This window comes from Mauremys mutica, chromosome 4 (assembly GCF_020497125.1).
Source record: "Mauremys mutica isolate MM-2020 ecotype Southern chromosome 4, ASM2049712v1, whole genome shotgun sequence".
NCBI classification, from domain to species: Eukaryota; Metazoa; Chordata; order Testudines; family Geoemydidae; genus Mauremys; species Mauremys mutica.
The window spans coordinates 110,349,703-110,374,450 of NC_059075.1; the positions used below are offsets into that span (position 1 = coordinate 110,349,703).

The 24,748-nt window shown below is 40.8% G+C and overlaps 1 protein-coding gene across 1 annotated transcript in view; it reads left to right on the forward strand.

The window, feature by feature from the left end:
* The first annotated feature begins 2,802 nt into the window (after positions 1–2,802).
* LOC123369013 (mucin-17-like) overlaps positions 2,803–24,748 on the forward strand; it is a 112,524-nt gene continuing 90,578 nt past the window's right edge. Inside the window, exons 1-4 of the mRNA XM_045014391.1 lie at positions 2,803–2,965; positions 4,198–4,293; positions 22,351–22,413; positions 24,348–24,401. Of these exons, the coding sequence (XP_044870326.1) occupies positions 2,803–2,965; positions 4,198–4,293; positions 22,351–22,413; positions 24,348–24,401 (376 nt within the window). The remainder of the gene's footprint in view (positions 2,966–4,197; positions 4,294–22,350; positions 22,414–24,347; positions 24,402–24,748) is intronic.

Sequence of the window (24,748 nt, forward strand, 5' to 3'; positions counted from 1 at the left end):
ATCAAGATGTTATCGTAACAACCCACATTCCTCTAATCTACCTGCCACAAAGTAGAATAGTTTGTCATACTAGCTACAAAATGCTTTAGATATTAAACCTCTGCCTGAAATGGCAAACATCACAATGAAGATTCGTAGTCTACTTGACAGCAGGTAGAACCTGGAATGACTATGGCAAATGTAATAAGCATCTCAGTCATGAAAAATAAAGATAACTCCAAATGACTAGAAACTGCAACTAGTATAGACTCTGGCATTAAAATCCTTACATCACCATCCATACTGGTTCTCAAAAGCCTCATTCAGGCTTAATATGCTTGAGATATGGAAGGTTTTAATTATCCAGCATAAATGATTAAGCATGGGCATCAATTCGTTGAAAGATTTGTCTGAAGGTCAGCCACTTAAGATCATCTAGAACAGGGGAGTCTCAAAATTTTTCTTTCTGAGGCCCCCCCATAACATGCTGTAAAAACTCCATGGCCCACCTGTGCCACAACAGCTACTTTTCTGCATACAAAAGCATAGGTGCCAGAACTAGGGGTGCAGTCGCATCCCCTGTCTTGAAGTGGTTTCCATCATATGCAGGGTTTACAGATTGATTCAATGGCTCTCAGCACCTCCACTAAACACATTTTTCCAGCACCCCTGTATAAAAGCCATGGCCGGCATTAGGGGGTAGCAAGCAGGGCAACTGCCTGGGGCCCCACGCCACAGCGGGCCCTGCAAAGCTAAGTTGCCGAGGTTTCTGCTTCAGCCCTGGGTAGCAGAGCTTGGGGCAGCAGGACTTCGGCTTTCTGCTCTGGGCTTCAGTGAGTCTAATGTCGGCCCTGCTTGGCAGACCCCCTGAAACCTGCTCACAGCCCCCCAGGGGGCCTCAGACCCCTGATCGAGAACCGCTGATCTAGAAAACACAAGTTTCTGCTTGCCAATCAAATGTGGAAGTACAATAAAATCTATGCCTTAAACTGAGTTATACATAAAAGTGTTTTGACTTTTCAAAATATCAACCCAACTGCTGGTTCTTGTCATGTTGCTGCTGATATCAATAAATTCAGGAATGAACAAAGTAACCCTAACAGCAGTGATACTTAGACTCAGGCTCATGAGCTGCAAGTGGCTCTTTAATGAATCTTCTGAAGCTCTTTGCAGCATCTGATATTAAAATACTGTTATTTAGATATTAACCAATCTAAGTTCTTAACCAATCAGGATGTTCTACTATGTTATTAACCAATTAAATTATCAACTTGCACTAAGTTATTAATTTATTTGCTGCAAGAATCAGATAGATAGATAGATAGATATGAATTCACACTACTGTGGCTCTTTTGGGTAATGTTGATCACTAATTTGGCTCCTGAACCACTGCAGTCTGAGTATCACTGGCCTGGAGAGTCTTCAAAACTAGAATTGGTCCAAAGCTATAAAATTTGGATCTTAATGTGAATTTTTCCAAAGATAAAGGAGAGGAAGGAATGAACAAATGCTGGGTTTTGGTTTGGCCCACAATGGAGATAGGCCCTCAGCCACAAAATCTATATCTGTATCCAAACTTCCCCAGCCCCACTAGCCAGAACATGATCGGAGAAATACATGTAACACTTGAAATGGAACAGCTTCTTAGAGAATGCTTAGAAAGCAAGTGTTCCCTAAGACTAGACATACCTTAATGAAAATCCTACCTAAAACATATTGTACAATAATAGACTGTCACCAAATTAAACTGTTTTAACAGTCTCCATATAGACAGCCTCAGAGGTTTCCCTAAGTTTCTCTGTCATTGCAAAACACTCAAGCAATGTGTTTTCTGGAAACTGAAATACAACTCAATATTGAGAGCTTTTGACTAAAAAGTGTATTAGCATTGAATTATCTTGGCTCATATGACCTGTTCTGATTCCTAAAAGCTATGGTGACAGCTAAAAAATCATAACGATGCCATGCAAAAACAGAAAAATCCAAATATTAATCAATGGAGTTGGACAAAAACTGGACAGATTATTACAGTGAGAATGGCAATTTCCACATATACAACCAGATATGTTAACTTTTCACAGAGCTCTGTAACCAAAACCAATGAAACCCTGTGAACTTCCTCTAACCACCAATAAATGTTTCATTGTTGATGTTCAATCTTGATCTGTCCCCATAAATTAAATATGTTCCTGGGTACTCCTTTTAGTTAATTTTTATCTAGAGCATTATGATATTTAGATGTCTTCATACAATATGACGCAGATTTTTGAGTCATAAGTACTAAGACTGATTTAATGGCAATATTTTCTAAGATAGCTGAACTTACTGCATTTTCTCTAATAGAATGATTGGCAGCTAAGAACATTGCAATAAATCTGAGAAGCTAAAAATAGCAATCCTTTAATGGAAATATTTTTATTAGTATTTACCAGCATATGTACTTTACAATCATTTTCTCACAGTGTGAGTATGAATGCAATATAAAAAAATTGTAAAAATTTAACTACAAAGGAAGACAGAAGGTTTAGGGGAATGGTAATGGGATATGAAACTTTTTATCTCTAGATCACTGGTTTGAATCCAGCCAGGTCCACAGAGACAGAGCTGTTAATGTCTGATGGCTGTTTGGTGCCCTGTATGAAATGAAATAGTAGTCTTATTCCAGTTTCAAGTGAACGGGTTTGATGCCTTCACTTACATCTTCAGGGACTGAAATAATCTTGCCTAAGGTGGCCCTGGCAAGTCAGAGTTAAGACACATTGGTTGACCAGTGTATGGCCAGTAACAACATGGATCACCATGTTATACCTCTCCTGTGGATAAATGAAGGACTTTGTTTCCGAGAGTTGTCAGTCTGATACTTTTACATCAGCACTAAATTTACTGTTGAATGTCCAGCCCTGCAAATGCTCCACTTGTGGAGCTCTCATTGAAATCAACCTGGCTTCATCATCCTTTCTTGATAAAGAAGGTTTTATGATAAACGGTAAGAAGAAAGGGTTACTAACCCATTCCTTTACTGTTGTTCTGAGATGTGTTGCACATGTTCATTCCACTTCAAGCGTGTGCACCCTAGTGCACAACTGTCAAAGATTTTTCCCTCAGCAGTACCTGTCAGGGTGGCACATGCACCTCTGCTGCTTTGAGCTAGTGCAGATGGTATAAAGGGCAGAGCCATCCAGACTCCTCCCTCTCAGTTCCTTCTTACCAGATAGACTCTGATAGACAGGGGGAAAGAGGGTGGGTTGTGGAATGAACATGTGTAACACAGCTTGAAGTTACTGTACAGGTTAATAACCATTCTTTTCTTTGAGTGATTGCACATGTCCATTCCACTTAAGGTGATTCACAAGCAGTTAGGTCTGGAGGTGGGATCACAGTCTACCTAAATAGATATTGAAGGACCACATGTCCAAACCTGGCACCATGTCTAGATTGTTGAGAAGTGGCACAATGCGAGGCAAAAGTATGCACTGATGACCAGCTTGCCGCTTTGCAAATGTCCATTATATGCAATTGGGCCCGAAAGGTTGCAGACGCTGCATATGATCTAGTTGAATGCACCAACACTTTTCCTGGGTTTGTCACATTAACCAGCTTGTAGCACAAATGAATATGAGAGGAGATCCACAAGGAAATCCTTTGAGAGGAGTCTGTTTGCAATTGCCACAAATAGCTATGACAATGACCTAAACAACTTAGTGTGGTCCAAGTAAAATGCTAAAGCTCTTCTTATGTCCAAGGTGTGAGCTTTTTCTTCATCTTTATGATTATGAAGCTTCGGGTAGAAAATTGGTAAATAAATTGCCCAATTAAAGTGGAAGTTGGACATCACTTTAGTGAGGAACTTTGGATGAGGGCAGAGGTAAATCTTGTCCTTATAAAAGATAACATAAGGAGGTTCTGAAACCAGAGCTCATAACTCACCCACTCTCCTGGTTGAGGTGATTGCAGACAAAAAGGCTACCTTCATGGAAAGATGAAGTAAGGAGGAGATAGCCATTGGTTCATAGGTGGAACCCATTAACTTTGTTAACACTAGGATTAAGTCCCAAGGGAGAATAGGAGCTCTACTTGGGAAAATAACCTATCCAAACCCTTTTGAAATCTGATTGCCATAGGCTTGGAAAAAAGGGAGCACTCAGTTGGTGAGTGGAAAGCCAAGATAAGTGCAAGATGGATTTTGATGGAACTAATAGCAAGATCTTGTTGTTTCAGGTATACGAGCTAGTCCAATACCTGATGGATGGAAGCTGGGAGTGGGGAAACACCTTTCTGCTGGGATCAGATGGAGAATTTCTTCCATTTTGCCAGGTAAGTATACCTAATAGAAGGCTTTCTAACATTTAAAAGCACATCTTGAACCTCCTTTGAGCAAGTTTTCCCCAGGGGAGCCAGCCACGGAGCATCCAAGGTGTCATGTGTAGGGTCTGTATGGTGGGGTTAAGGAGATGCCCATTGTCCTGAGAGATCAGGTCTGAATCTGGTGGAAGTATCAGAGGATCTTTGTCCAAAAGGGTCAGCAAAGTCAAAAACTAAAAAACTAATGTTGTTGAGGTCACACTGTGGGGCTACAAGTATGACTTGAGCCTGGTGCTGTTTGATTTTGAACAACATCCAAGTAGGAGTGGAACTGAAGGAAATGTGTACAGGAGTTTGTCTGTCCAGGGCAATGGGAAATTGTCCATGAAAGACCTTGAGCTGTGACCTGCTCAAGAACAAAGCTAATGACATTTCCTGTTTACTTTTGTTGCAAACATATCTATGTGGGGCTGCCATGGCAGTGGTGACAGTCTTCATGAGAAAGATAGGCGTTGATGTGTTTCCTTATCTGATGACTGGTTGATGAGATGCGAGTTCAAGGCTCAGATACTCTCCAGTGTGATGGTCATCCAATCTACCGTCGATGCACTAGGGTTGCTCATCAACAGAGAGAAGTCAATCCTGTCACCTGTACAAAGGATAAAGTGTAGGTGGTCTTGAACTCTGTGGACACTAGGTCCCTGATTCTACAGCTAAGATTCCAGACAATACTAACACTGCTTTGGACCTGAAGGCCCATCCTACCAGGACAGTTCAAAACTGCCTCTGCTTCTAGGACATATGGCCTCATGCACTTACACAGTTCAGCATGCCAGGCTCCATCTCAGGAAACTACAATGGTGGTTAGCATTGGGGTACTCACTGATCCATAATCCCTTAAACAAGTTTGGATGTCCACACAAGTCTTGACCTCTCTAGATTGGCAGAAAGACCCTTCAAATGCTTGTGGGGGAGTTCTGTTTGCTCCTCCTCAACCAGCTTTCCCCTTAGTTACAGATGTTTCTATCCTCGTTGGGGAGCTTACCTTGGATCCCTGCAGACTCAAGGTTTCTGGTTTGCCCATGATTTGACTCTACATATAAATGCCAGAAAAATGGGGGACATTCATCTATCTTGTCTGGCCTTCCTTCCCCTTATCAAGGAGTAAGATCTGCTAGTACTTACAGACAATACAGCAGCCGTGTCCTATGTGAACAGGCAAGGAGGGACCTGGTTGACTCTTCTATGCCAGGAGGTGATGAAGCTGTGGGATTTCTGTATAGCTATTTCTATCCACCTCAAAGCCTCTCATCTTCCCAGAGTTCACAGTACTCTGGCAGACTAGTGAAGCAGGTCATTCATGAGGAGCTGAGTACTCTCTTTGCCCAGTAATAGCCAGATCTGGAATATATGAGGGCCTGCAGACAGTCCAAATAGTAATAATATAAACTGCAGTGGGATTTGTTGACCACGAACCTGAAGAATTTCCTTGGCTCTGATGTATTGCCACATGGAAATGCACATCTTCTATGTTGAGGGGAGCATACCAAACCTCAAGGTCCATGGATGGGATAATAGAAGCCAGAGTGACCATCTGGAAATTTATTTCCTTCAGGAATTTGTTGACCTTTCTTAGGTCTCAAATAGGCCTGAGACCCCGCTCTTGCTTTCAAGATTAGGAAGTAGTGAGAGTAAAATCCCTTCACTTTGAGAAACAGAAACTTCCTCTATGGCTTCCACTTGGAGGACAGACTTACCTCCTACAGAACATTCCTGAGTAGTGATGTACAACCAAGCACTTGGATAAAGAGATAATCCAGGGGTCGGCAACCTCTGGCACACGGCTCGCCAGGGTAAGCACAGCGGTGGGAAGTGGCGCAGGCGAGGGATGTGCTGGCCGCAGCTTCCCGCCACCCCCAGTGGGAGCCGCAGTCCGCCAAACCTGCCAACACGGCAGGTAAACAAACTGGCCCGGCCCACCAGGGTGCTTACCATGGCGAGCCGCACGCCAGTGGTTGCCGACCCCTGAGATAGTCAGTTGGCAACAAGCAGGGTAGGAGTGGCTGGCACTCTGGAAACTGGTAGGTTGTCCTCAATCAACACAGCAGAATGCTTGCTTGGAACTCTCAGGCTGCCTGGGTAAATTAGTAGCTGCAGCAGAAGAAGGAGGGAGTGGTCTTCTCCTGTAACTTCTGCCTTTTTTCTGATTAGATCCTGGATGCAAGGCATGAAAGTAGGATACTAGTGAGGCTGCTGAGGACAAAACTGCTTCCTCTTCAGAAAAAGATGCCCAACATTTGAGCATTACCCTCAAGTGTTTAAGATTTGCTGCTTCTTATCGGTGTGCACAGAAAAAAGTGATGGACCCTCAAAGGGCAGGTCCTGTATGGTCTGTTGGACTTCTTGAGGGAGACCGGATGACTGAAACCAGGAACATCTACACTTCGTAATGACCAATGCTTTGGCCCAAGCTGCCGAGCCTGCAGTGTCCAAACTGGCCATATGTTGGGTCAAAAGGTGCCCAGCAAGGGATATTGCTGTATGTGATGTGGCCATGAGATGTAAGAGCAAACCTCTGAGTCCAACAAGGAATCCACTTCACCTCACTGGGGTGGGGGGGTGGGAGATCACGGCCTACTTTCCTCTAGATGTCACCACTTGGAGAGGTACTTGAGAGGCTGGAGGTGCCCCGAGAACCAGACTATGGGTTGGCACAAGCAAAATAGGTGCTGGTACAGGGTGCGAAGACTCCTGGGCCACCAAGGAAACTGGCACAAAGAGATTTAGCAGTTCCCATGCCACTGTAAAAGCCTTCGTAGACAGTTCCAGAATAATCCTTGCTGTTGAGACATCAAGGGATGTACTGTTGAAGTAGATGCCACTTCAGGGGCCAGTCTCAATGGGACCGTGGTTGGTACTGGAATCAATGGACCCCCTTGGACTGATGACTGCCTCAAAGAGGTCCTCTTCTTCAAGTGCACCCCACTGCCCTTGTCCTTACTGGGCTTCAGTGCTGAGGATCTCGATCTCTCAGATGCTGAGTCTTTAGATACTTTCTGGTGCCTCTTCCTCAGTATCAGCGAGGGTGATTGGCCTGAAGGCTCAGTCAAAGCAGGAGGAGCACTTGTAATGGACACAGATTCACATGCTGCCCACTCCAAGCGGAGAGGCTCCAAAGTTGGGTGCAGGGCTGCCACCATCAGCAGAAACCTAAGCTTCACTCATAGTGACTCATGAATGATCTGCTTTACCAGTTTGCCAGAGTATTGTGAACTCCAGGAAGGTGAGAGGCTTTGAGGTGGATAAAAATAGCGATGCAGAAATCCAACAGCCTTATCACCTCCTAGCATAGCAGAGTCAACCAGACCCCTCCTTGCCTGTCTTTCTTGGTTCTAGACTTAAAAGTTTCTGCAAATTTGACACTGATCCCTGACATAAGTATCCGCAAGACACTTCAGGCAGTGTGGGTCACTCACTGGCACTGGCTTCTTGCAGAAGTGATACAGTTTAAACTCTGGTGACTGAGGCATTCCCCAGCACCAATGTCAGTACCCAGGAATGAGAATTAAAGTGTCTGAAAACTCTTGAAAAGAAAATTTATAACTAACCAACACTAAAAACTACTAAAATGGGTGCAAACCATATACAAATAGAAGGCAAATCTTGCACTAGCAAGAACATATGCTCCAACAACTGTCATGGGTGGTAAGAAGGAACTTACCATTATGGGCGATTCCTAGGAACACTGATGGAAAAGTCTCTGACAATTGTGCACTGGGTGGAATGGACATGTGCAATCACTGAGAGAAGAAATACCTATTTGACAACAATGATACTAGGTGTTGTCATTAACTCAGTCAAGGAGAAGGAAGACTCATATTTGGAAAATATTAATAATTCAGTAGATAAGTTAATAGAGAATGCAATTGAGTGATTGAGTGATTAAATTCTAAAAGAAGAGAAAATGAACTTTCTAGATTTTGTTGCATTAATAAGAATTTAGGAACTAATTCTTTATAATATTTAGTGTATTATATGCTAGCATGAAGCATTGTAATAGAAATGTAGTATTGGCTTAATTAACTTTTTTTTTTTTTTTTGTAGTTCAAGTTGTTCTGAGGACTTAATATTTTACCACTATGGCCAATATTTCAAGAGTGACTTGTGATTTTGGGTGTTCAATTTGACACCCCTTAAAAAGACCCAACTTTTTCAGAGAGTACTGAGCACTCACTTTTTGAAATCAGGTCCCTTTAATGTATCTCAAGTTTAGGACCCAAAAATAGAAACACTCAACATTATGAATTACTTTTTGAAAATCATGGCCTAAATTTATATTCTCTCATTTAAACTTTAAAAAAAAGGCGGGGGAGAACTGATTAAATTACAAGCTTTTAGGACTAAAGGAAGGATTAAAAGATAAACATACTGGAATAAAAGTTCAAAAAATTCTGGAATATTTAAAAGAAGATTTATGAAACAGCTAGATAGCTCAGAAAAGAGAGATCTTATATGCAGTTTAATATTTATTATGTTGGCATACAATGTCTAACATTAAGAACAGTCAATGATAGTCAGAATTTAAAGACACCCATAAAGGAAAAACATCATTCAAATCTTGTCACTAAAGAATCACGGGTCAGATTTTTAAATGTGCTGAGTACTCATAACTCTAACTGAAGCCATGTGAGTTGCTAGTCATCAGTATTAGCGACTGATCAACAACTTTCTATCCAAAAAAAATTCTACGGAAAATCAGATTTTTGACTTAAAGGAAATTTCCGCAGAAAGTTTGATTTTTTTGTTGGAAACCCGCACCCAGAAAATTTTCAGCTGAAAATTTTAGATTTTTGGCCAGAAATGTTTTGGTTTTCAGTTGCTGAAATAAACAAATCAGTTTTTCAATTAAAAGGTAACATTTTTTGCTAAAACGATTTCCAACCACTTCTAGCAGTATCTCTATAAGATCAGGCTTCAGGACTTTCACCCCCTCACTTAAATATTTATTTTCTTACTGAGGTATTTTAAAATTTTCTTCCTATTGACTTTTATTTTAGTTTATGTCTTTCTTATTCATGAAAAAATAAATGTAAAAAACCAAATCACCAGAAAACACTTGGTTTTGCATCAATACTATAAATCTGCCCAGATTTGCTTGGGTCCAGACACACTGAAATGAGTAACCATAGGTACCTGCTAGTGAAGGATAGGGAACAGTGTCTCCAAGGTTTAGGAAGGCACAACTTTGTCACAGAATTTAAGGTCAGAAGGCCCTATCAGATCTGCTAGTCTGACCTCCTATATATCCAGCCACCTCAACACCAAGCCCAAGAACCAGAATTAAGCCTGGTCTACACTACGCGTTTAAACCAGTTTTAGGAGCGTAAAACCGATTTAATGCCACACCCGTCCACACTAAGAGGCCCTTTATATCGGTATAAAGGGCTCTTTAAACCGGTTTCTGTACTCCTCCCTAACGAGAGGAGTAGTGCTAATATCGGTATTACCATATCGGATTGGGGTTAGTGTGGCCGCAGATCGATGGTATTGGCCTCCGGGCGGTATCCCACAGTGCACCACTGACCGCTCTGGACAGCAATCTGAACTCGGATGCAGTGGCCAGGTAGACAGGAAAAGCCCCGCGAACTTTTGAATATTTCCTGTTTGCCCAGCGTGGAGCTCCGATCAACACGGGTGGTGATGCAGTTAAAAATCAAAATAAAGAAAGAGCTCCTGCATGGACGATGCGGACGTGATCGCTGTAAGGGCAGGCAAATCTGTTCTATCAGCACTCCGTTACAGAAGACGAAATTCAAAATCATTTTTTAAATATCTCCAGACAGATGCCATAGCAGGGACTCAGCGCACTGCTGCGTGACAAGCGTAACGGAAAGCCAAAGAATCAAATGGACGCTCATGGACTGGAGGACTCAAGCTATCCCACAGTTCCTGCAGTCTCTGAAAAGCATTTGCATTCTTGGCTGAGCTCCAAATGCTTCTAGGGTCAAAAACAGTGTCCGCGGTGGGTCAGGGCATAGCTAGGCAATTTACGCACCCCCCCACCCACCCCCAGAAGTGAAAGGGAAAACAATCCTCTCTTGACTCTTTTACATGTCACCCTATCTTTACTGAATGCTGCAGATAGACGCGATGGTGCAGCACTCAACACCAACATCCTTGCTCCCCCCACGCTATGGATGGCTGATGGTACAATACGACTGGTATCCGTCCTCATCATCAGCCTATTGGCACATGGGGCAGTGCAAAAGGACTGGTAACCATGCTGACTAGCATCTGTTAGGTCGATCAAGGGCGCCTGGTCCTAATTTTTCCTGGTAGATGGTACAGTATGGCTGATAACCATCGTCATCATAGCAACAGGGGGCTGAGCTCCATCAGCCCCCACCCTTCATGTGTAAAGAAAAGATTCAATTGCCCCTGAACTAGCAGAGGGATGCTGGGCTCCTCTCCTACACACTCCTTACTGTCCTGTCTGGACTATCATAGCAGCTGGAGGCTGCCTTCCACTCATTTCTCACTAACAAGTCACTGTGTCATCACACAAGTGGGGCGACAATGCTATTGTAGCCCAGGAAGGCTGGGGGAAGAACAGAATGAACAGGTGGGGTTGTTGCAGGAGCACCCCCTGTGAATAGCATACAGCTCATAATTTCTGCAGGATCTGACACAGAACAGCTGTGCTCTCTGGTTATGATATACAGTTGTTCTCTAGTACACTTGCCCATATTCTAGGCAGGACTGATTCTATTTTTAGATACCAAAAAGGAGGGATTGACTCAGGGAGTCATTCCCAATTTTGGCTTTTGCGCCCCTGGCTAAGAGCAGCCAGGGGCACTTATGACAGCAGCAAATGGAACAGTGCAAAAGGACTGGTAGCCACGATCATCTTATTACCAATTTATGATATGGTAGATGGTACAATATGGCTGATAACCATCTCTGCTATCATGCAAAAGCAAAAGCATGCTGCTGTGTAGCGCTGCTGAATCGCCTCTGTGAGCGGCATCTAGTACACATACGGTGACAGTCACAAAAGGCGAAACAGGCTCCATGATTGCCATGCTATGGCATCTTCCAGGGCAATCCAGGGAAAAAAGGCATGAAATGCTTGTCTGCCGTTGCTTTCCCAGCGGAAGGAGTGACTGACGACATTTACCCAGAACCCCCCGCGACAATGATTTTTGCCCCATCAGGCACTGGGATCTCAACCCGGAAATTCAAAGGGGCGGGGGAGGCTGCGGGAACTATGGGATAGCTACGGAGTAGCTACCCACAGTGCAATGCTCCAGAAATCGACGCTAGCATCGGACCGTGGACGCACACCACCGATTTAATGTGTTTAGTGTGGCCGCGCACACTCGATTTTATACAATCTGTTTTGTTAAACCGGTTTATGTAAATTCGGAATAATCCCGTAGTGTAGACGTACCCTTAAATCAAGGTATTATGACCCTCAGGAGACTAAACTATTGTATGCCACAGGCAGAGAACAGGAGGGACTAAGGTGCACCAATGCCTAAGGACCCTGTAATAGCAGATACTTCATTTAGAGAGATATACCCTGATTATCCTGGCACCTATATCCCATGGTTCAGAGGAAAGTGAAACAGAACTTCTGATATTATGCTTAAAGCACAAAATGTAGGTTATCTGTGCTCCTGAACTACCCATAGTAAGCATATCAGTGTGGATGCATCTCAAGTGGACCTACACATACTCCATACTTTATCAGGGAGTGTAACCCTGTGCTCAGCCAAAAGACAAGAGCCTTCATTGAAGATGCCAGCAGGTGTGTGCATTTGTGAATGAACAGCAACATGAAAAACAGCTTAAACAGATTTCAAGGCCAGGATACCTACTCTCTCTTTTTTAAATGTTAACAAAATATCACTCAACGTGACTGGTGCACGAATGTAAGGAATGGAGGGGAGATGTGGAGACAATCTGAGCAACAATATTCCACTAAAAATAATGCTTGCACTGCTTGTGCCCACCAGTCTGCTCAGCAACAGAGATGGGGTTGGGAACAATATGAGGAGCCACTGAAGGTGTACTCATTTAGCTAGGAGGAAAAGCTAGGAAGGGCAGAGTGACAGAAACCCAGGCATGTGATGGGCTGTACAAAGAGGGTGGTCCATATGTAAAAAATAGAATCCAAGGAGAATGCATATGGAGAAGTGACCCATAAACATGGTATTTTCACAGGGAAAGGCATCTTTTTAATATATCTTATTGTTATAATATTGGAAGAACATCTGTAACTTAATTCCACACCTTTTTGTCTCAGATAAATATGCCACATCAATCACCATGAGGACTGACATCTTCTACACAGCATTGGTACAAAGGTAGCAGCGATGCTACAAGCTACCACCTTGATCCACTTAACATGCCTCAACTCTGGCTGAAGGGATTACTTCTAGAGGGGTACTATAAACCGTGTTATGATGGGATAGTCCAGTATGGAAACTAACATGTCAGTGCAAATGAAAGTAGGATATCCGGAGCTGAGATGAAATTTCCCCCATCCCTCAAGAGGAAGCAAATACTATCACTTCTATGGAAGAAAAGTTTCTCGCCATTTTGCTTGGAAAGTCAATCAAGAAAAAGACGAATAAGACAGTTATGAGAGAAAAAGAATTAATCAGAAGCTTTGAGATCTGTACTGTTCACTCACACTTTAGCATCTCTCTCCCTACTCCCCCCTCCCCATTCCAGTTCACCCCACCTCTTATTCCCACTTGGGGTATTGGTCCCAAAGTTACTCTTCTCCTTATCAGATCCTATCACAATTTACGCACTACCGATCTGCATTTCTTTTGGACGTGATACCAAATTTGTACAGTAAATAGAGTTAAATGTGTTTGAACTATTGCAAAACATCCATTAAACTGCCCTTGGAAAAATGATAATGAACTGGAGGAGTTTTGTGTTTTCTTTTTTTTTTTTCTTTTCTTCTTTTATAAGTCTGCATTTAGGTGTGTTGAGCCTGATAAGGTGAAAGATCCTGTTTGGCGATTACTCCACTTTGCCAGCTGTTGCAATTTCTGAAGTCCATGGGAATGAGGGAGGGCTTTGCCATTCTATATATAAAGCATCCAAGCTTGAAAAGGCAAGCTTTGAAGGTGGCAGCAGCAGCACTGCCCCTTTTGAGCAGGTAGGGGCGGAGAGCCCTGAAAAAAGAAACTCTTCACTCAAGGCAAACACCATGCTTTTGGCACTACTACTAATAATTTCCTGCAGTTTTCTACACTGCACAGGTAAGTCTAAGATCTCTAGCTAGACATGAGATTTCTTTGGATGGATGTCTGACTAAGTGTTATTCAAAGGGAAATAGGTATACAATGAAACAAGGGGACATGGCAGTGTGTGATGTTAGAAGATTCCATTATTATGATTATGGGATGCAGACTTTTTCCCCATCCTCAGTGGAATTACAATCATTTCCATTTATGTTTTTCCCATCAGAAGTTTAAAATATGCAGCTGCATATTTTACAAACACATGACTGAAAATACGACCCAATAGAACAATTTTAAATTATTTTTTTCCCCTACCTACTCTCTCTATTTGGAATTTCTGGTTAGTGAGGCTCTTGGTGGATCATTTACTGCATGGTACATAGTAAGTGAATTATGTCACATCCCTCAAAAACATAGAACCTTCACTGGCCAATGGTAAATTGTATATTGTGTTTGCAAACACAAAGGGTCTGCATCCTGCAGTAGCTCTACATGGAGCGCTCACATTGATGCTAGTGGGAGACCTGCCTATGTACCCTCTGTAGAATTGTGCCTGTTAAGAACGGTGCACCAGGTCTTAAATATGTGTCAGAGAAAGGGTATATTTTTTCTTGATTAAGCCCATTCTTTAAAAGAGGACTTCCATGCTTGAAATGTGGGAAATTGTTCAAATCTATAAAATGCTCAAATGGAATCTCTCAATGTGTTTTTCTAGCTCTTTATATAAAACTAATCGATTTATATTTTATTAAGGGATCTACCCACCCAACCTTTTTGGATGTCATTGATTAATTATTTATTTATTTTTAGGCTGAAAAGCAAATATGTTGAATCTGTAATGTGCCTCTTTTTCCTGCAAGTACTTGCACTAGATTATTTGAGGGCCTTCTTTACTTTGTGATTAATTTGTGTTGTTTTAGACTGTGGTTTCCTTTTCTTCTATTTGTTCTATGTCTGCTTCATAATTATCAGCTATTACAATTGCTCTGAAGGCTGCCAAAAATGTTTCAAGCACATGGTCCAAGCTGTTAAAACGCATAATTTATTTAGCTTAGTTTGAACAAAGCTATATTTATTTCTTCTGTATTGTGTTTACCACACTTAATGGCCCATATAATACTAATCCAGTAACAGTACATATTATTCTTAAATCAGAGATTTGTACTGTAACTGGAGAAAGAAAAATATGAACAATTAAAGCCTTATGTAAACTCCACAGGCCAATTTTTTATCTCAGTTATACAGGTATAAATCCCACAATATCTCTACTGACTTCATTAACACCATTGAACCAAGATCAGAATATGCCTCCTGAATCCTAAATCTAAGTCAGGTGCCAAGTTACTTATCAACATGGTATCAAGTATTAGATCTGAGTTCTGTAATAAGTCATCATCAAGGAGGCTTAAAGTGCAGTTTTAATAAAAGTAAAGGTGTCTATAAAATTATATAGTGGGGTTCCATATTTGCTCAGTGTCACTCACATCCAGATCAAATGCATCCCATTTTGAAGTAAAACAATTATTTATCTAATTGACATCACTGCATAATCAACCTAGAATGTGAAAAATCAAACTGGGTTGTTTGTTTTTTTTTCTTACCTAACCACCGGTAATAAAGATTCTGTAATCAGAACCTAAGCGATAGCTTAGGGATAGTACAGAGCCCTTATCACTGTCATTGTTTTAAGTTGAGCCCAGATAGATAGTAGCCAAAAGCTACTACCATTGCTATTTGGTTACCTTAGGTGGTAGTTTCAATGTAGTTCATAGTGGTCAAGTCCTACAGTTGATATCCTTGTTGATAGTCACTGGAGAAGGACCAAGAAATGAATAAATATGGAGGCTGAAATTTCTTACCTCTAAAGATAAACCCTCCTGGTCAAAGTTTGAGGCACACTGATGGGACAGTGCAGTTGTACGTCTAATATAGAAAACTATAGGACTTAAGTCACTTGCTAGGATCATCTGGGTATATCTCATTTAATCAATTCCCTGCCACTGTAGGGGCCTCAGGCTTTGATGCACCTCAGTCCTTCCTCTTCTCTGTCCATAGCACACAATTGTTTAGTTTTCTGTGGGCTGTAATACTTTGGTCTAATTGTGGTTGTTGGGCTTGGCATTGGGGAAGCTGGATGCTGTTTGGTGGTCTATGATATACAGGAGTTCTGACTAGATGAGCTGGTGGCCAATTCTGGCCTGCCACTCTATGATTCTATATCTATGGCTCCAGGCCTATCAAATGTAGAAGCTTTCATGAATACTAAATGCACATTTTTTAAAAGAGCCATTAAGGGGTAAGTCCACTAAGGAAGCATGAAGCAAACTAGAGCCTAGCTTGTTCTTCCATAGCTCCAATGGCTCTGCAGTGCTAAGAGGAATAAATCTTATTTTGCCTATGAAGCATACAGCTAGACTCAGACACACTGGGAACAGAAATGTTGAGTAAGATGTTGAGTGTCATTTTTGCATATTTTGCCTATACTCACATGTTATGTTTAAATGTTAACCCACACATTCACAGTAAATTGAGAATTTACTGTTGAACCCTGCTCCTCCACAGATTTCCTGTGTGACCTTGGGCAAGTGACTTAGCCTCCCTGGGTATGTCTACCCTGCAATTGGGAGGTGTCATTGTAGCATGTATAGGCATACCAGAGCTAGCTCTGATCAAGTTAGCTTGCTAAAAATAACAGCAATGCCATGGCAGCACAGACAATGGCATGAGCTAGCCACCCAGGAACAAGCCCACCCCAGAGCATGGGTACATACTTAGGCAGCTAGCCCACACCACTGTCATACTGCCATTTTGAGTGAGCTAGTTTGGGTGCTGCAATCGCCCCCCCCCCCATTGTAGTACAGACATATATTTGGGCCTCAGGGCTTGTCTACACAAACATTTAGTTCACAGAAAGCTGGGTATGAACATACCCCACACTAACCCGCTGCACCCTGGGACAGTAAGTCTGTGGCAAGCTAGTGTGGGGTAGATTCACACCCCAGCATACCACAAACTAAATGTTTGTATAGACATATCGTCAGTTCTCCGTCTGTAAAATGGGGATAGTAACACTGTCCTACCTCAGAGGTGTGTTGTAATGGTCTCAAGTTGCAGTAGGAAAGGTTTAGGTTGGATATTAGGAAAAACTTTGTCACTAGGAGGGTGGTGAAGCACTGGCCTGGGTAACCTAGGGAGGTGGTGGAATCTCCTTCCTTAGAGGTTTTTAAGGTCAGGCTTGACAAAACCCTGGCTGGGATGATTTAGTTGGGGATTAGGTCCTGCTTTGAGCAGGGGAGTGGACTAGATGACCTCCTGAGGTCCCTTCCAACCCTGATATTCTATTATTCTATGATTCCATGATAAATACATTAAAGTTTGTGAGGCACTCCGCTATTACCATGATATGACCCATATAAGTACCCAGTAAATAGATAGAATGTGTGCTGCACTACCAATACAATGATTAGCTATTCCCAGAATCATTCCCTGACAAGCAGCCATGTTTTGGATGAAGGATTTAACATTACAATTGTACATTTTAGACATAATATTCACATTGTTCAGTTGGGATCATAAAAGTAAATGCTGAATTAGTTATTTCAAACAAGTCTTTAAAATATAATAATTTTAAGTGGACATGAATCTGCACCTAAACCTGTGATCTGAACCCCCTGATCTTTGGTTTGGAGTTTTCAGAGTTTTATAATCTGGATCCAAACTGCATGACTAGCCCTTATCTGTATAATGGACTAAACCAAATTCCCTAGATCCAATGTCCCTCCCCTGAACTCTGGGAGTTTCAAATCTATATCCAAATTTTGCAGCTTACGCCCATCTCTAATTTTAAATTGATATATTCATTGTTACAGTGTGTATATGGTAAAAAACCTCTCGGAAATCTTGAGTCTTGGTTACTTGTTCTGGAGCCAACTCAAATAAGTGTACATTAGCTTTATACAGCAAACATGACTGATAATGCAAACTGGATTAAGATGGTTAGTTTTAACTATATCTTGATATAAGGGCTCCTACTTTACTGATATTTAATTGTGGCTTACTTAGTTTGACTGTCACAGTAGACTTAGCCAGCCTTGGATCCTAAAGAGATATTGTATACTTATACAGTACTTACTATAACGATGTGCATAGCTAGGTACTCCCATGGAGGTAATCATGCTATGCTGTCACCTAGTTGAGAAAGAGATAAAAGTAATTTAATAACTTTAGACTGACTAGAAATAATGGTGAACATATTGTAGTTAGATTAGATTTTTACTATTGCAGTTACAAGTTGAGCATTGGCATTATCTTTAATTATCATCATGCAAATTCATCTTATATTTTTTGGTTATTTATTTTAACCCTCCTATCTGCTTCTCCAGAGTTACAAAGTATCAATACAGAGTGTACCCCAACCCACCACACAGCTAGCTACAGCATACAAATTTCTACAACTTCTGCTTGTCTACCTACCCATAAGTAATTTCACAACATACATTCACACTTGTAAATGTGTATGTTATTTTATATATACTTCTCCAAAACATGTTTTATTCAGTTTTAACAATGCTGTACCAAAAGAAATACTGTTTCATTTATAAATCTATGTGTATATCTACCATCTTAAAAAAGTGCCAGTAAAAACAAATTTAAAAAAAAACAAGTTCTAAGCTTGATTACAAATTTAAGAGTATTTTTACTCTTAATGTGAGGATAAGCTCCCATTAATGCAAATATTCCAGGAGGTGTGTAGATAATATGTTACCTAGTGTATTAACCCCTTCTCTGCTATGTTTTGCTGAAGTTCCATGCTGCAGTGGAACATGGCAAAATTCCTTTGAAGCGATGATATTTTGTAGGAATGTAAGTGGTTTAAAAATGACACAACTAATGCTGAGCAAAATTTGAAATGTCCATCTCATGGGAAATTCCAACAAAGGTTTTCACCCCAAATTGTGACAAAAAGTTGAAATTGCAAAAATTTTCACAGTACAGAAATTCTGAAAAATTTTGATATGGAAATATCAAACAATTTCATTTCAACATTTTAATTAAAATGAAACATTCTGACATTCCCAAAATAGAAATGTTGTGTTTCAAGTCAGTTCAATATTTAACTGCATTTTCACATAGTGGTGCATGGCCTCATGGGAACTGTAGTTTGGGAATCCAATGCCCGCCATGATCCCCAATGAGCCAGGCTCCTTGGCTGGACTACATCTCCCATAGTACACCCAGAGTCATGTGACTCTCACGGTGCACCAAAAGCAGCTTGGTCAGAGGAAAATCCACATTGCATTATGGGAAGATTTAGTCCTCCAGGAAGCCCAGTCCACAGGAGAAAATAAAGTCCAAAGTACAACTCCCATAAAACAATGCATTGATAGGGAAATGCAGTTTAATATCATTTTTAAGAAGTTCAGTACAGAAAGTTCTGAGTCAGCTCAAAAACCCAAATTTTTCATTTCAATTTTCCCAACAGAAAATAGCAAATTCTGGCAACATCTAATTTTTCAAATGGAAAATTTCCATTTTTCAGAAAGTGCATTTTCTGTCAGAAAACCATTTTGATGGAAAATTCCCACCGAGCTCTTACATAGGACTGCACACGAGTTACATTTTGGTTAATAAAATTACCAGGATGTTCTCACAAAATCTTTTTAGAGCTAGACAAGGAAGGGTGAATATGCCTGGTGAGCAAAATTACTGTATTATAATCATTTGCGTAGTTAAAATATGAATCCATATTTTGAAGAGCAGAAATTTTTGGAGCAAAAAAGTTAATGCAAATTTAATGTACTTAATTATCTCTGTTACATTTGCATGTCCCTTTACTCAATACTATTTATTCCATTTAGTTATTCTGCTTCCTGAAACAAAGTAAGAGTAGCATAGACTTAGCATTTTGAAGCTGTTTGGCATGCTTGAACTGTGACAGCATTAAAAATCAGCACACTATCTATTCTGAGCTAAAAGATTATTCACTTTTGGGGCTCAGAAGCAATTAAAAAAAATGTTTTACATCAGGCTCACTAGATGAGTCTGCCTTTCAAGTGATGCTTTAAGGCTCTCTCTCAAGTCCTGCTTAGCAAATATCTACAAAAGGCATCAACTTCTGTGAATAGGGGTAGGAGTGACTCAGGTTTCACAGCCTGGGATTTAGGTGTAGCAACTGTGGAACTTTTCACGCACCTTCAGTGGATTCATGAACAAATAGATGACTCCATACAAAAGACTTGGAAAGTTCAGCCACCACACTGGATCTGAACAATGAAACCTCACTCACCATGCAGCCTTCTTACCTAATTATGTGCCTCTCTTTTTGCTCCTCATTGTAACGGACGCACTGGGAACATACCAGGGGCAGAAGAGGGCATAACTGGAGCACATTGTCCTCTGTAAATACCTGACATGCATAACAACTCATAGGGATTATTTCAAGATGGCAAAATTAAGAGCAACCAGTGGCCTATTCTGTTCTAAATTATGCCAGAAGCTGAGACCAGCCTTGGCCAAGCCCAGGATCTGAGGGTATACAGGTATAGTCTGTCATGCTCTGATATTAGCTATCTCAGACCATTGTGGAACTAAAAGTGCTGATTGCCTGGTGAGGTGACTGGCAGCTGGTGGTCTAGTGACTAGTGAAGTAGTTCCACAAAGTTTTTCTCTCATCACTTGAAGACAACAAAAATTGTTACATTATTACCATTACTGATTCTAAGGGTTTGGCTATATGAATACTTAGTTAGCAGCAAGCTAGTGTAAATCTACCCCATACTAACCTTCTCACGCACTAAGCATCCATGTGAACCCTGCTGCCGTGCATTAGAAGTTCCTTTGTGTACTTTGATCTACCCCTCTTAGAACAAATTGTAGATTAAAGTGCACTAAGGAACATTTAGTGCATGACAGCAAGGTCCTCACAGACACTTAGTGCACAGTAGGCTATTATAGGGTAGATTTACACTGCAGGTTGCTGCAAACTATGTCTTCATACACACAAGCCCTAAGGTTATGAAATTTCATTTATTTTGAACTCTGTAGTTACTTGTTTCCTCTGTGAGACAGCACACCTCTGATGTTGTCATAGGTTGTGAAGAAAGCATTGTTGGTAGATAGATTTCCATCACTTCAGTAATTTCCAATCTGTTTAGGGCACTTCCCAGAGATAGCTATCATCACTGCAGTATCTTAGCTCTCACAAACATAACTGAATTTATCCTCACAACAGCATGTGTGATAAGTACTATCCCAGTGGGAAACTGAGACAGGAAGATTAGGTAATTTGACAGAGCCACAGGAATTGAACCATGATCTCCTTGAGTTGCAGCTCATTGCCTTAACCAGAAGATTATCTTGCCTCATATCTCTTCAAATGAGGAGTTTGTGCATTTAAAATACATTTACTTGTAATCCAGTTTGGCTGCCCTGGTTCTCTCCGGATTTTCTACGGCTTTACAAAATGTAAGAAGAGAATCATCTTGTTAGCTTTCTTTCTTTCCTCTCCTGTCTCAGCATCATACACCAACACCTGGGGAACTACCAAACCTGGCTGCTGCAGATGCTGCAGTAACTCCTCTATGTGCAACGAGGCTCTTCAAAAATAAGATTCAACTAGGCTTAATTTGATTGAAGTATCAGGATCCCTTCCACACGCCTCACTTCTGTAAAAATGCCAGAAAACACTATATCATATGCGGCCATGAGACCATGCAGAAAGTCAGGGGCGGATCTAGCAATTTCGCTGCCCCAAGCACGGCGGCACACCGCGGGGGGCGCTCTGCCGGTCGCCGGTCCCACGGCTCCGGTGGACCTCCCGCAGATGTGCCTGCAGAGGGTCCACTGGTCCCGCGGTTCCAGTGGAGCATCCGCAGGCACGCCTGTGGAGGTCCACCGGAGCCGCCTGCCGCCCTCCCGGCGACTGGCAGAGCGCCCCCCTCGGCATGCCGCCCCAAGCACGCGCTTGTTATGCTGGGGCCTGGAGCCGGCCCTGCAGAAAGTTGAGTCATTCAATATTTAAATTGTTCCTGCTCATAAAAGATGCCATAGCAGAGAATTGTTCACAGTCATCTGTCCCTACTACCATCTTTGCTCTTCCAAGAAACACTTGAGTATTCAAGCTCTTCTCTCCAATAAGCACTAGTGGGAATACCTCTTTTCATTAGCTGGCTATCTATTTAAATCAAATTCTGCTTAAGGGAGACAAAGGCTGAAGCCTGAGAATCAAAGCTATTTTAAACACAGATAGGTCTCAACATCAGCCCACATACAAATAGGAGAGAGCACCTCAGCCATCCTCTCTACTCACTACTCACAGTGCCAACTGTTTCATCACACTCAATCAAGCACTGAGGGTGCACTGTATAGGAACTGGGTAATATCTGTTTAAACAGTTAATGAGCCCTCTAGTGGCCATCAGTGTCTTTTGTGTTTCAGAAGCCACCAGAACTCTGCAGAACAGCTGTGTATACATATAGCTAGGCCTTGTACGTTATATATGATTAGCAAACTTTTGGATTGTTTCTTCATACTATGTATGTTGTGCAACATGTAAAAGGCACAACAGAGTGATGTGTGGCTTCTGTGGGATGCTCTTTGCTCTTGCCACTTAAAGTACCTTCCTACCAGTTGAAGAGAAGCAGTTCATTACAAGCTGTGCATGCATTGACACAAGCACAGTAACTGTTATCCGTATGACAGTGATGAGCATAGTAAATCAAAGGACAGGAAGGAGCTTTTAAAAACTGATGCTGCATTTCTGTTTTGTCTTGTGATGATGACTTATCTATACCTTTTTCTTTCACAGGGCTTGAAGGGAGTTATATATCCCATCAATTTCTCTACAGGCAGAAGGAGCTTCTGAAAAGAGGTAAATACTTTGCCTGTTATTACACATTTAAGATGAGGTTGTGCCCAATCAGCTCCAATATGGATCAGGGACCGCTTGTACAAGGCACTGAACGAAACACATAGTAAGAAAGTCCCTGCATCAAGGAGCTCGTGTAAAACACTACCTTTATGAATTCGGACTGCAGGTTAGCCTACAAAGAAATAGTAACTCGCAGGGTCCCAGATTTCAGCCTCCAACCTGAGCCCAAATGTTTACAGACAATTTTTCAGCCCCAGAGCCTGGGTCCCATGAGCCAAAGTCAAATGACTCAGGCCTGCCATGGGTTTTTTTGTCCTTATGTATACATACCCATAGAGTGAGGCAGCAGTGCACATGCTAAGTGCTTAGTAGTAATATTAATACAGTGGATATCATTAAAAATTCAGCATTTGCTCCCTGGCAGTGATTGTGGTACCCTCTAGTCCAAGTGAAGATACCACATTTCTGAAGGTATCTGGGACAGTGAATATTTAATTTTTAACTGCCTTCCCTGACCACTTTGATTTTATACATCAAAGTCACTCTGTACATTGAAGCAATGACAACATTGGAGGCACTATACTGCTGGAGGTGCTGTCAGTCTCCTGAGACAGAATATAGAAGGGTCCAGGCTCCTGCGCAGAGCTGCACAAATAATGGATTTTTCAGTTTGCTGACAATTAAAAAAAAATGTTTCAGGTCAAACTAAACATGAAGTTTTAAAAAATATGTGGTGAATCAAAACGTTTTAAAAAGTAATTTTGGGTTGAAATGTTTTGTTTTGATTTCAAGCATTTTTAAATGTTTTGACTTTTTTTAAATAAAATTATAGGAAATTTTGTACAAAGTCATTTTGAACTGAAAAATCAGTTTTTTTCAAAAATGTCAAAATAAAATGTTTAAACTTTTTTGAAACTTTTTTAGAATTTTTTTGACTGAAATAATTAACTAAAACTGACATGAATTCACAAAACATTTTGATGCTGCTGACTATATTTTTCTGAAAAAAGTTGTGTGTGAAAATTTCATCCATCCGTACTCCTAAGCACTTACAGTTAAAAAAAAAAAACAACAACCTTTGATACCTTTACAAAAAATTAAATAAATATGGCTTAGCATGTCAGTTCTAGTATTCTGAATAAATTATCTCTCTCATTCTGACTATTTAAAATTCTTCATGGAAAAAATACAGTATTTTATTTTCTTTACTTTCTATCTTAAACTATGTACAGTTAACATGCTGTTGCATTTACCCCATAATTGTTTGCATTTCACTGATGGATGATGAGATTCCTGAATCTAGTTTGTAAAGAGTTTTAGGGTGAGAGGCACTATATAAATGTTAGCTTTGTTATACTAAGATGATTCTTAACTGTAACTATTTATTTTCCTTCAGGCAGCAGGGGCAATGACTGGCTCAAATTAAGTGAGTATTTTATCAGTCGTAAGTGGGTAAAAGCTATAGGAAGAGAAACCTGAAGGGAGCAAAATTCCCTGTGCAGCAGAGATCAAGGAGAAAAATTCTCCTCTGCATCCCCATCTCTGCTCATAATTTGCTTATAATAATTATCAAAGCCTTGCTTTTGCTTATACACAAAATGAAACAAAGTCAGCTAAAGTCATTTGGCAAAAATTGCACTCAGTACACTGATTATATACTTTGGCATTCCTGTTTATTATTTATCTACATTGGAATTTCAACTGAAACACTTTACTCCTAGTTATCACAGCATTCCTGTGTTTATAGAAAATACCATTTATGGCACTATCTTCATATGTCCCACTAATACCTATTTGGTGAATGGAAAATAGGCAAGATCCAAACAAGTTAGGCTCGCTAGCAAGTGCAAAGAGTAGTATTGTATTAATGTTAAAATATGCAAGGTTTGGCTGGAAGAATCAGTGGCAATATTTAACCAATTCCTATTTTCCAGATGACGACAGTGAAGAGTCCACAAGCGCAGAAGATGATGGTATGCTGCGTTCAGGTAACAGTTTATTTTACACTTGTTGGATAAAAGTGGCGAAGTATTTTGTAAGGACCTTCCTTGAGAAGCATTTAGGGTGACCATTGTATCCTTTAGAGCAGATTGAAAAATAAAGTGAAAAATGTCATGGAAAATGCCGGTGTTTTGAAGTTGTTTCCATTTTGCAAGTTTGAAATTGGGTGTGGTGATTTAAATAATAATATTTTCAAAAATAATGAATTTAAATGAGGTTTAGGCTTTGTAAAACTACTTTTAAAATTTGTGTTGTTGAAACTTTAGATTAAAATTTATAATAAATGCTTTTTAAAAAAAAAAATACCACTAATGATAAGGTCTCTTACTTGACT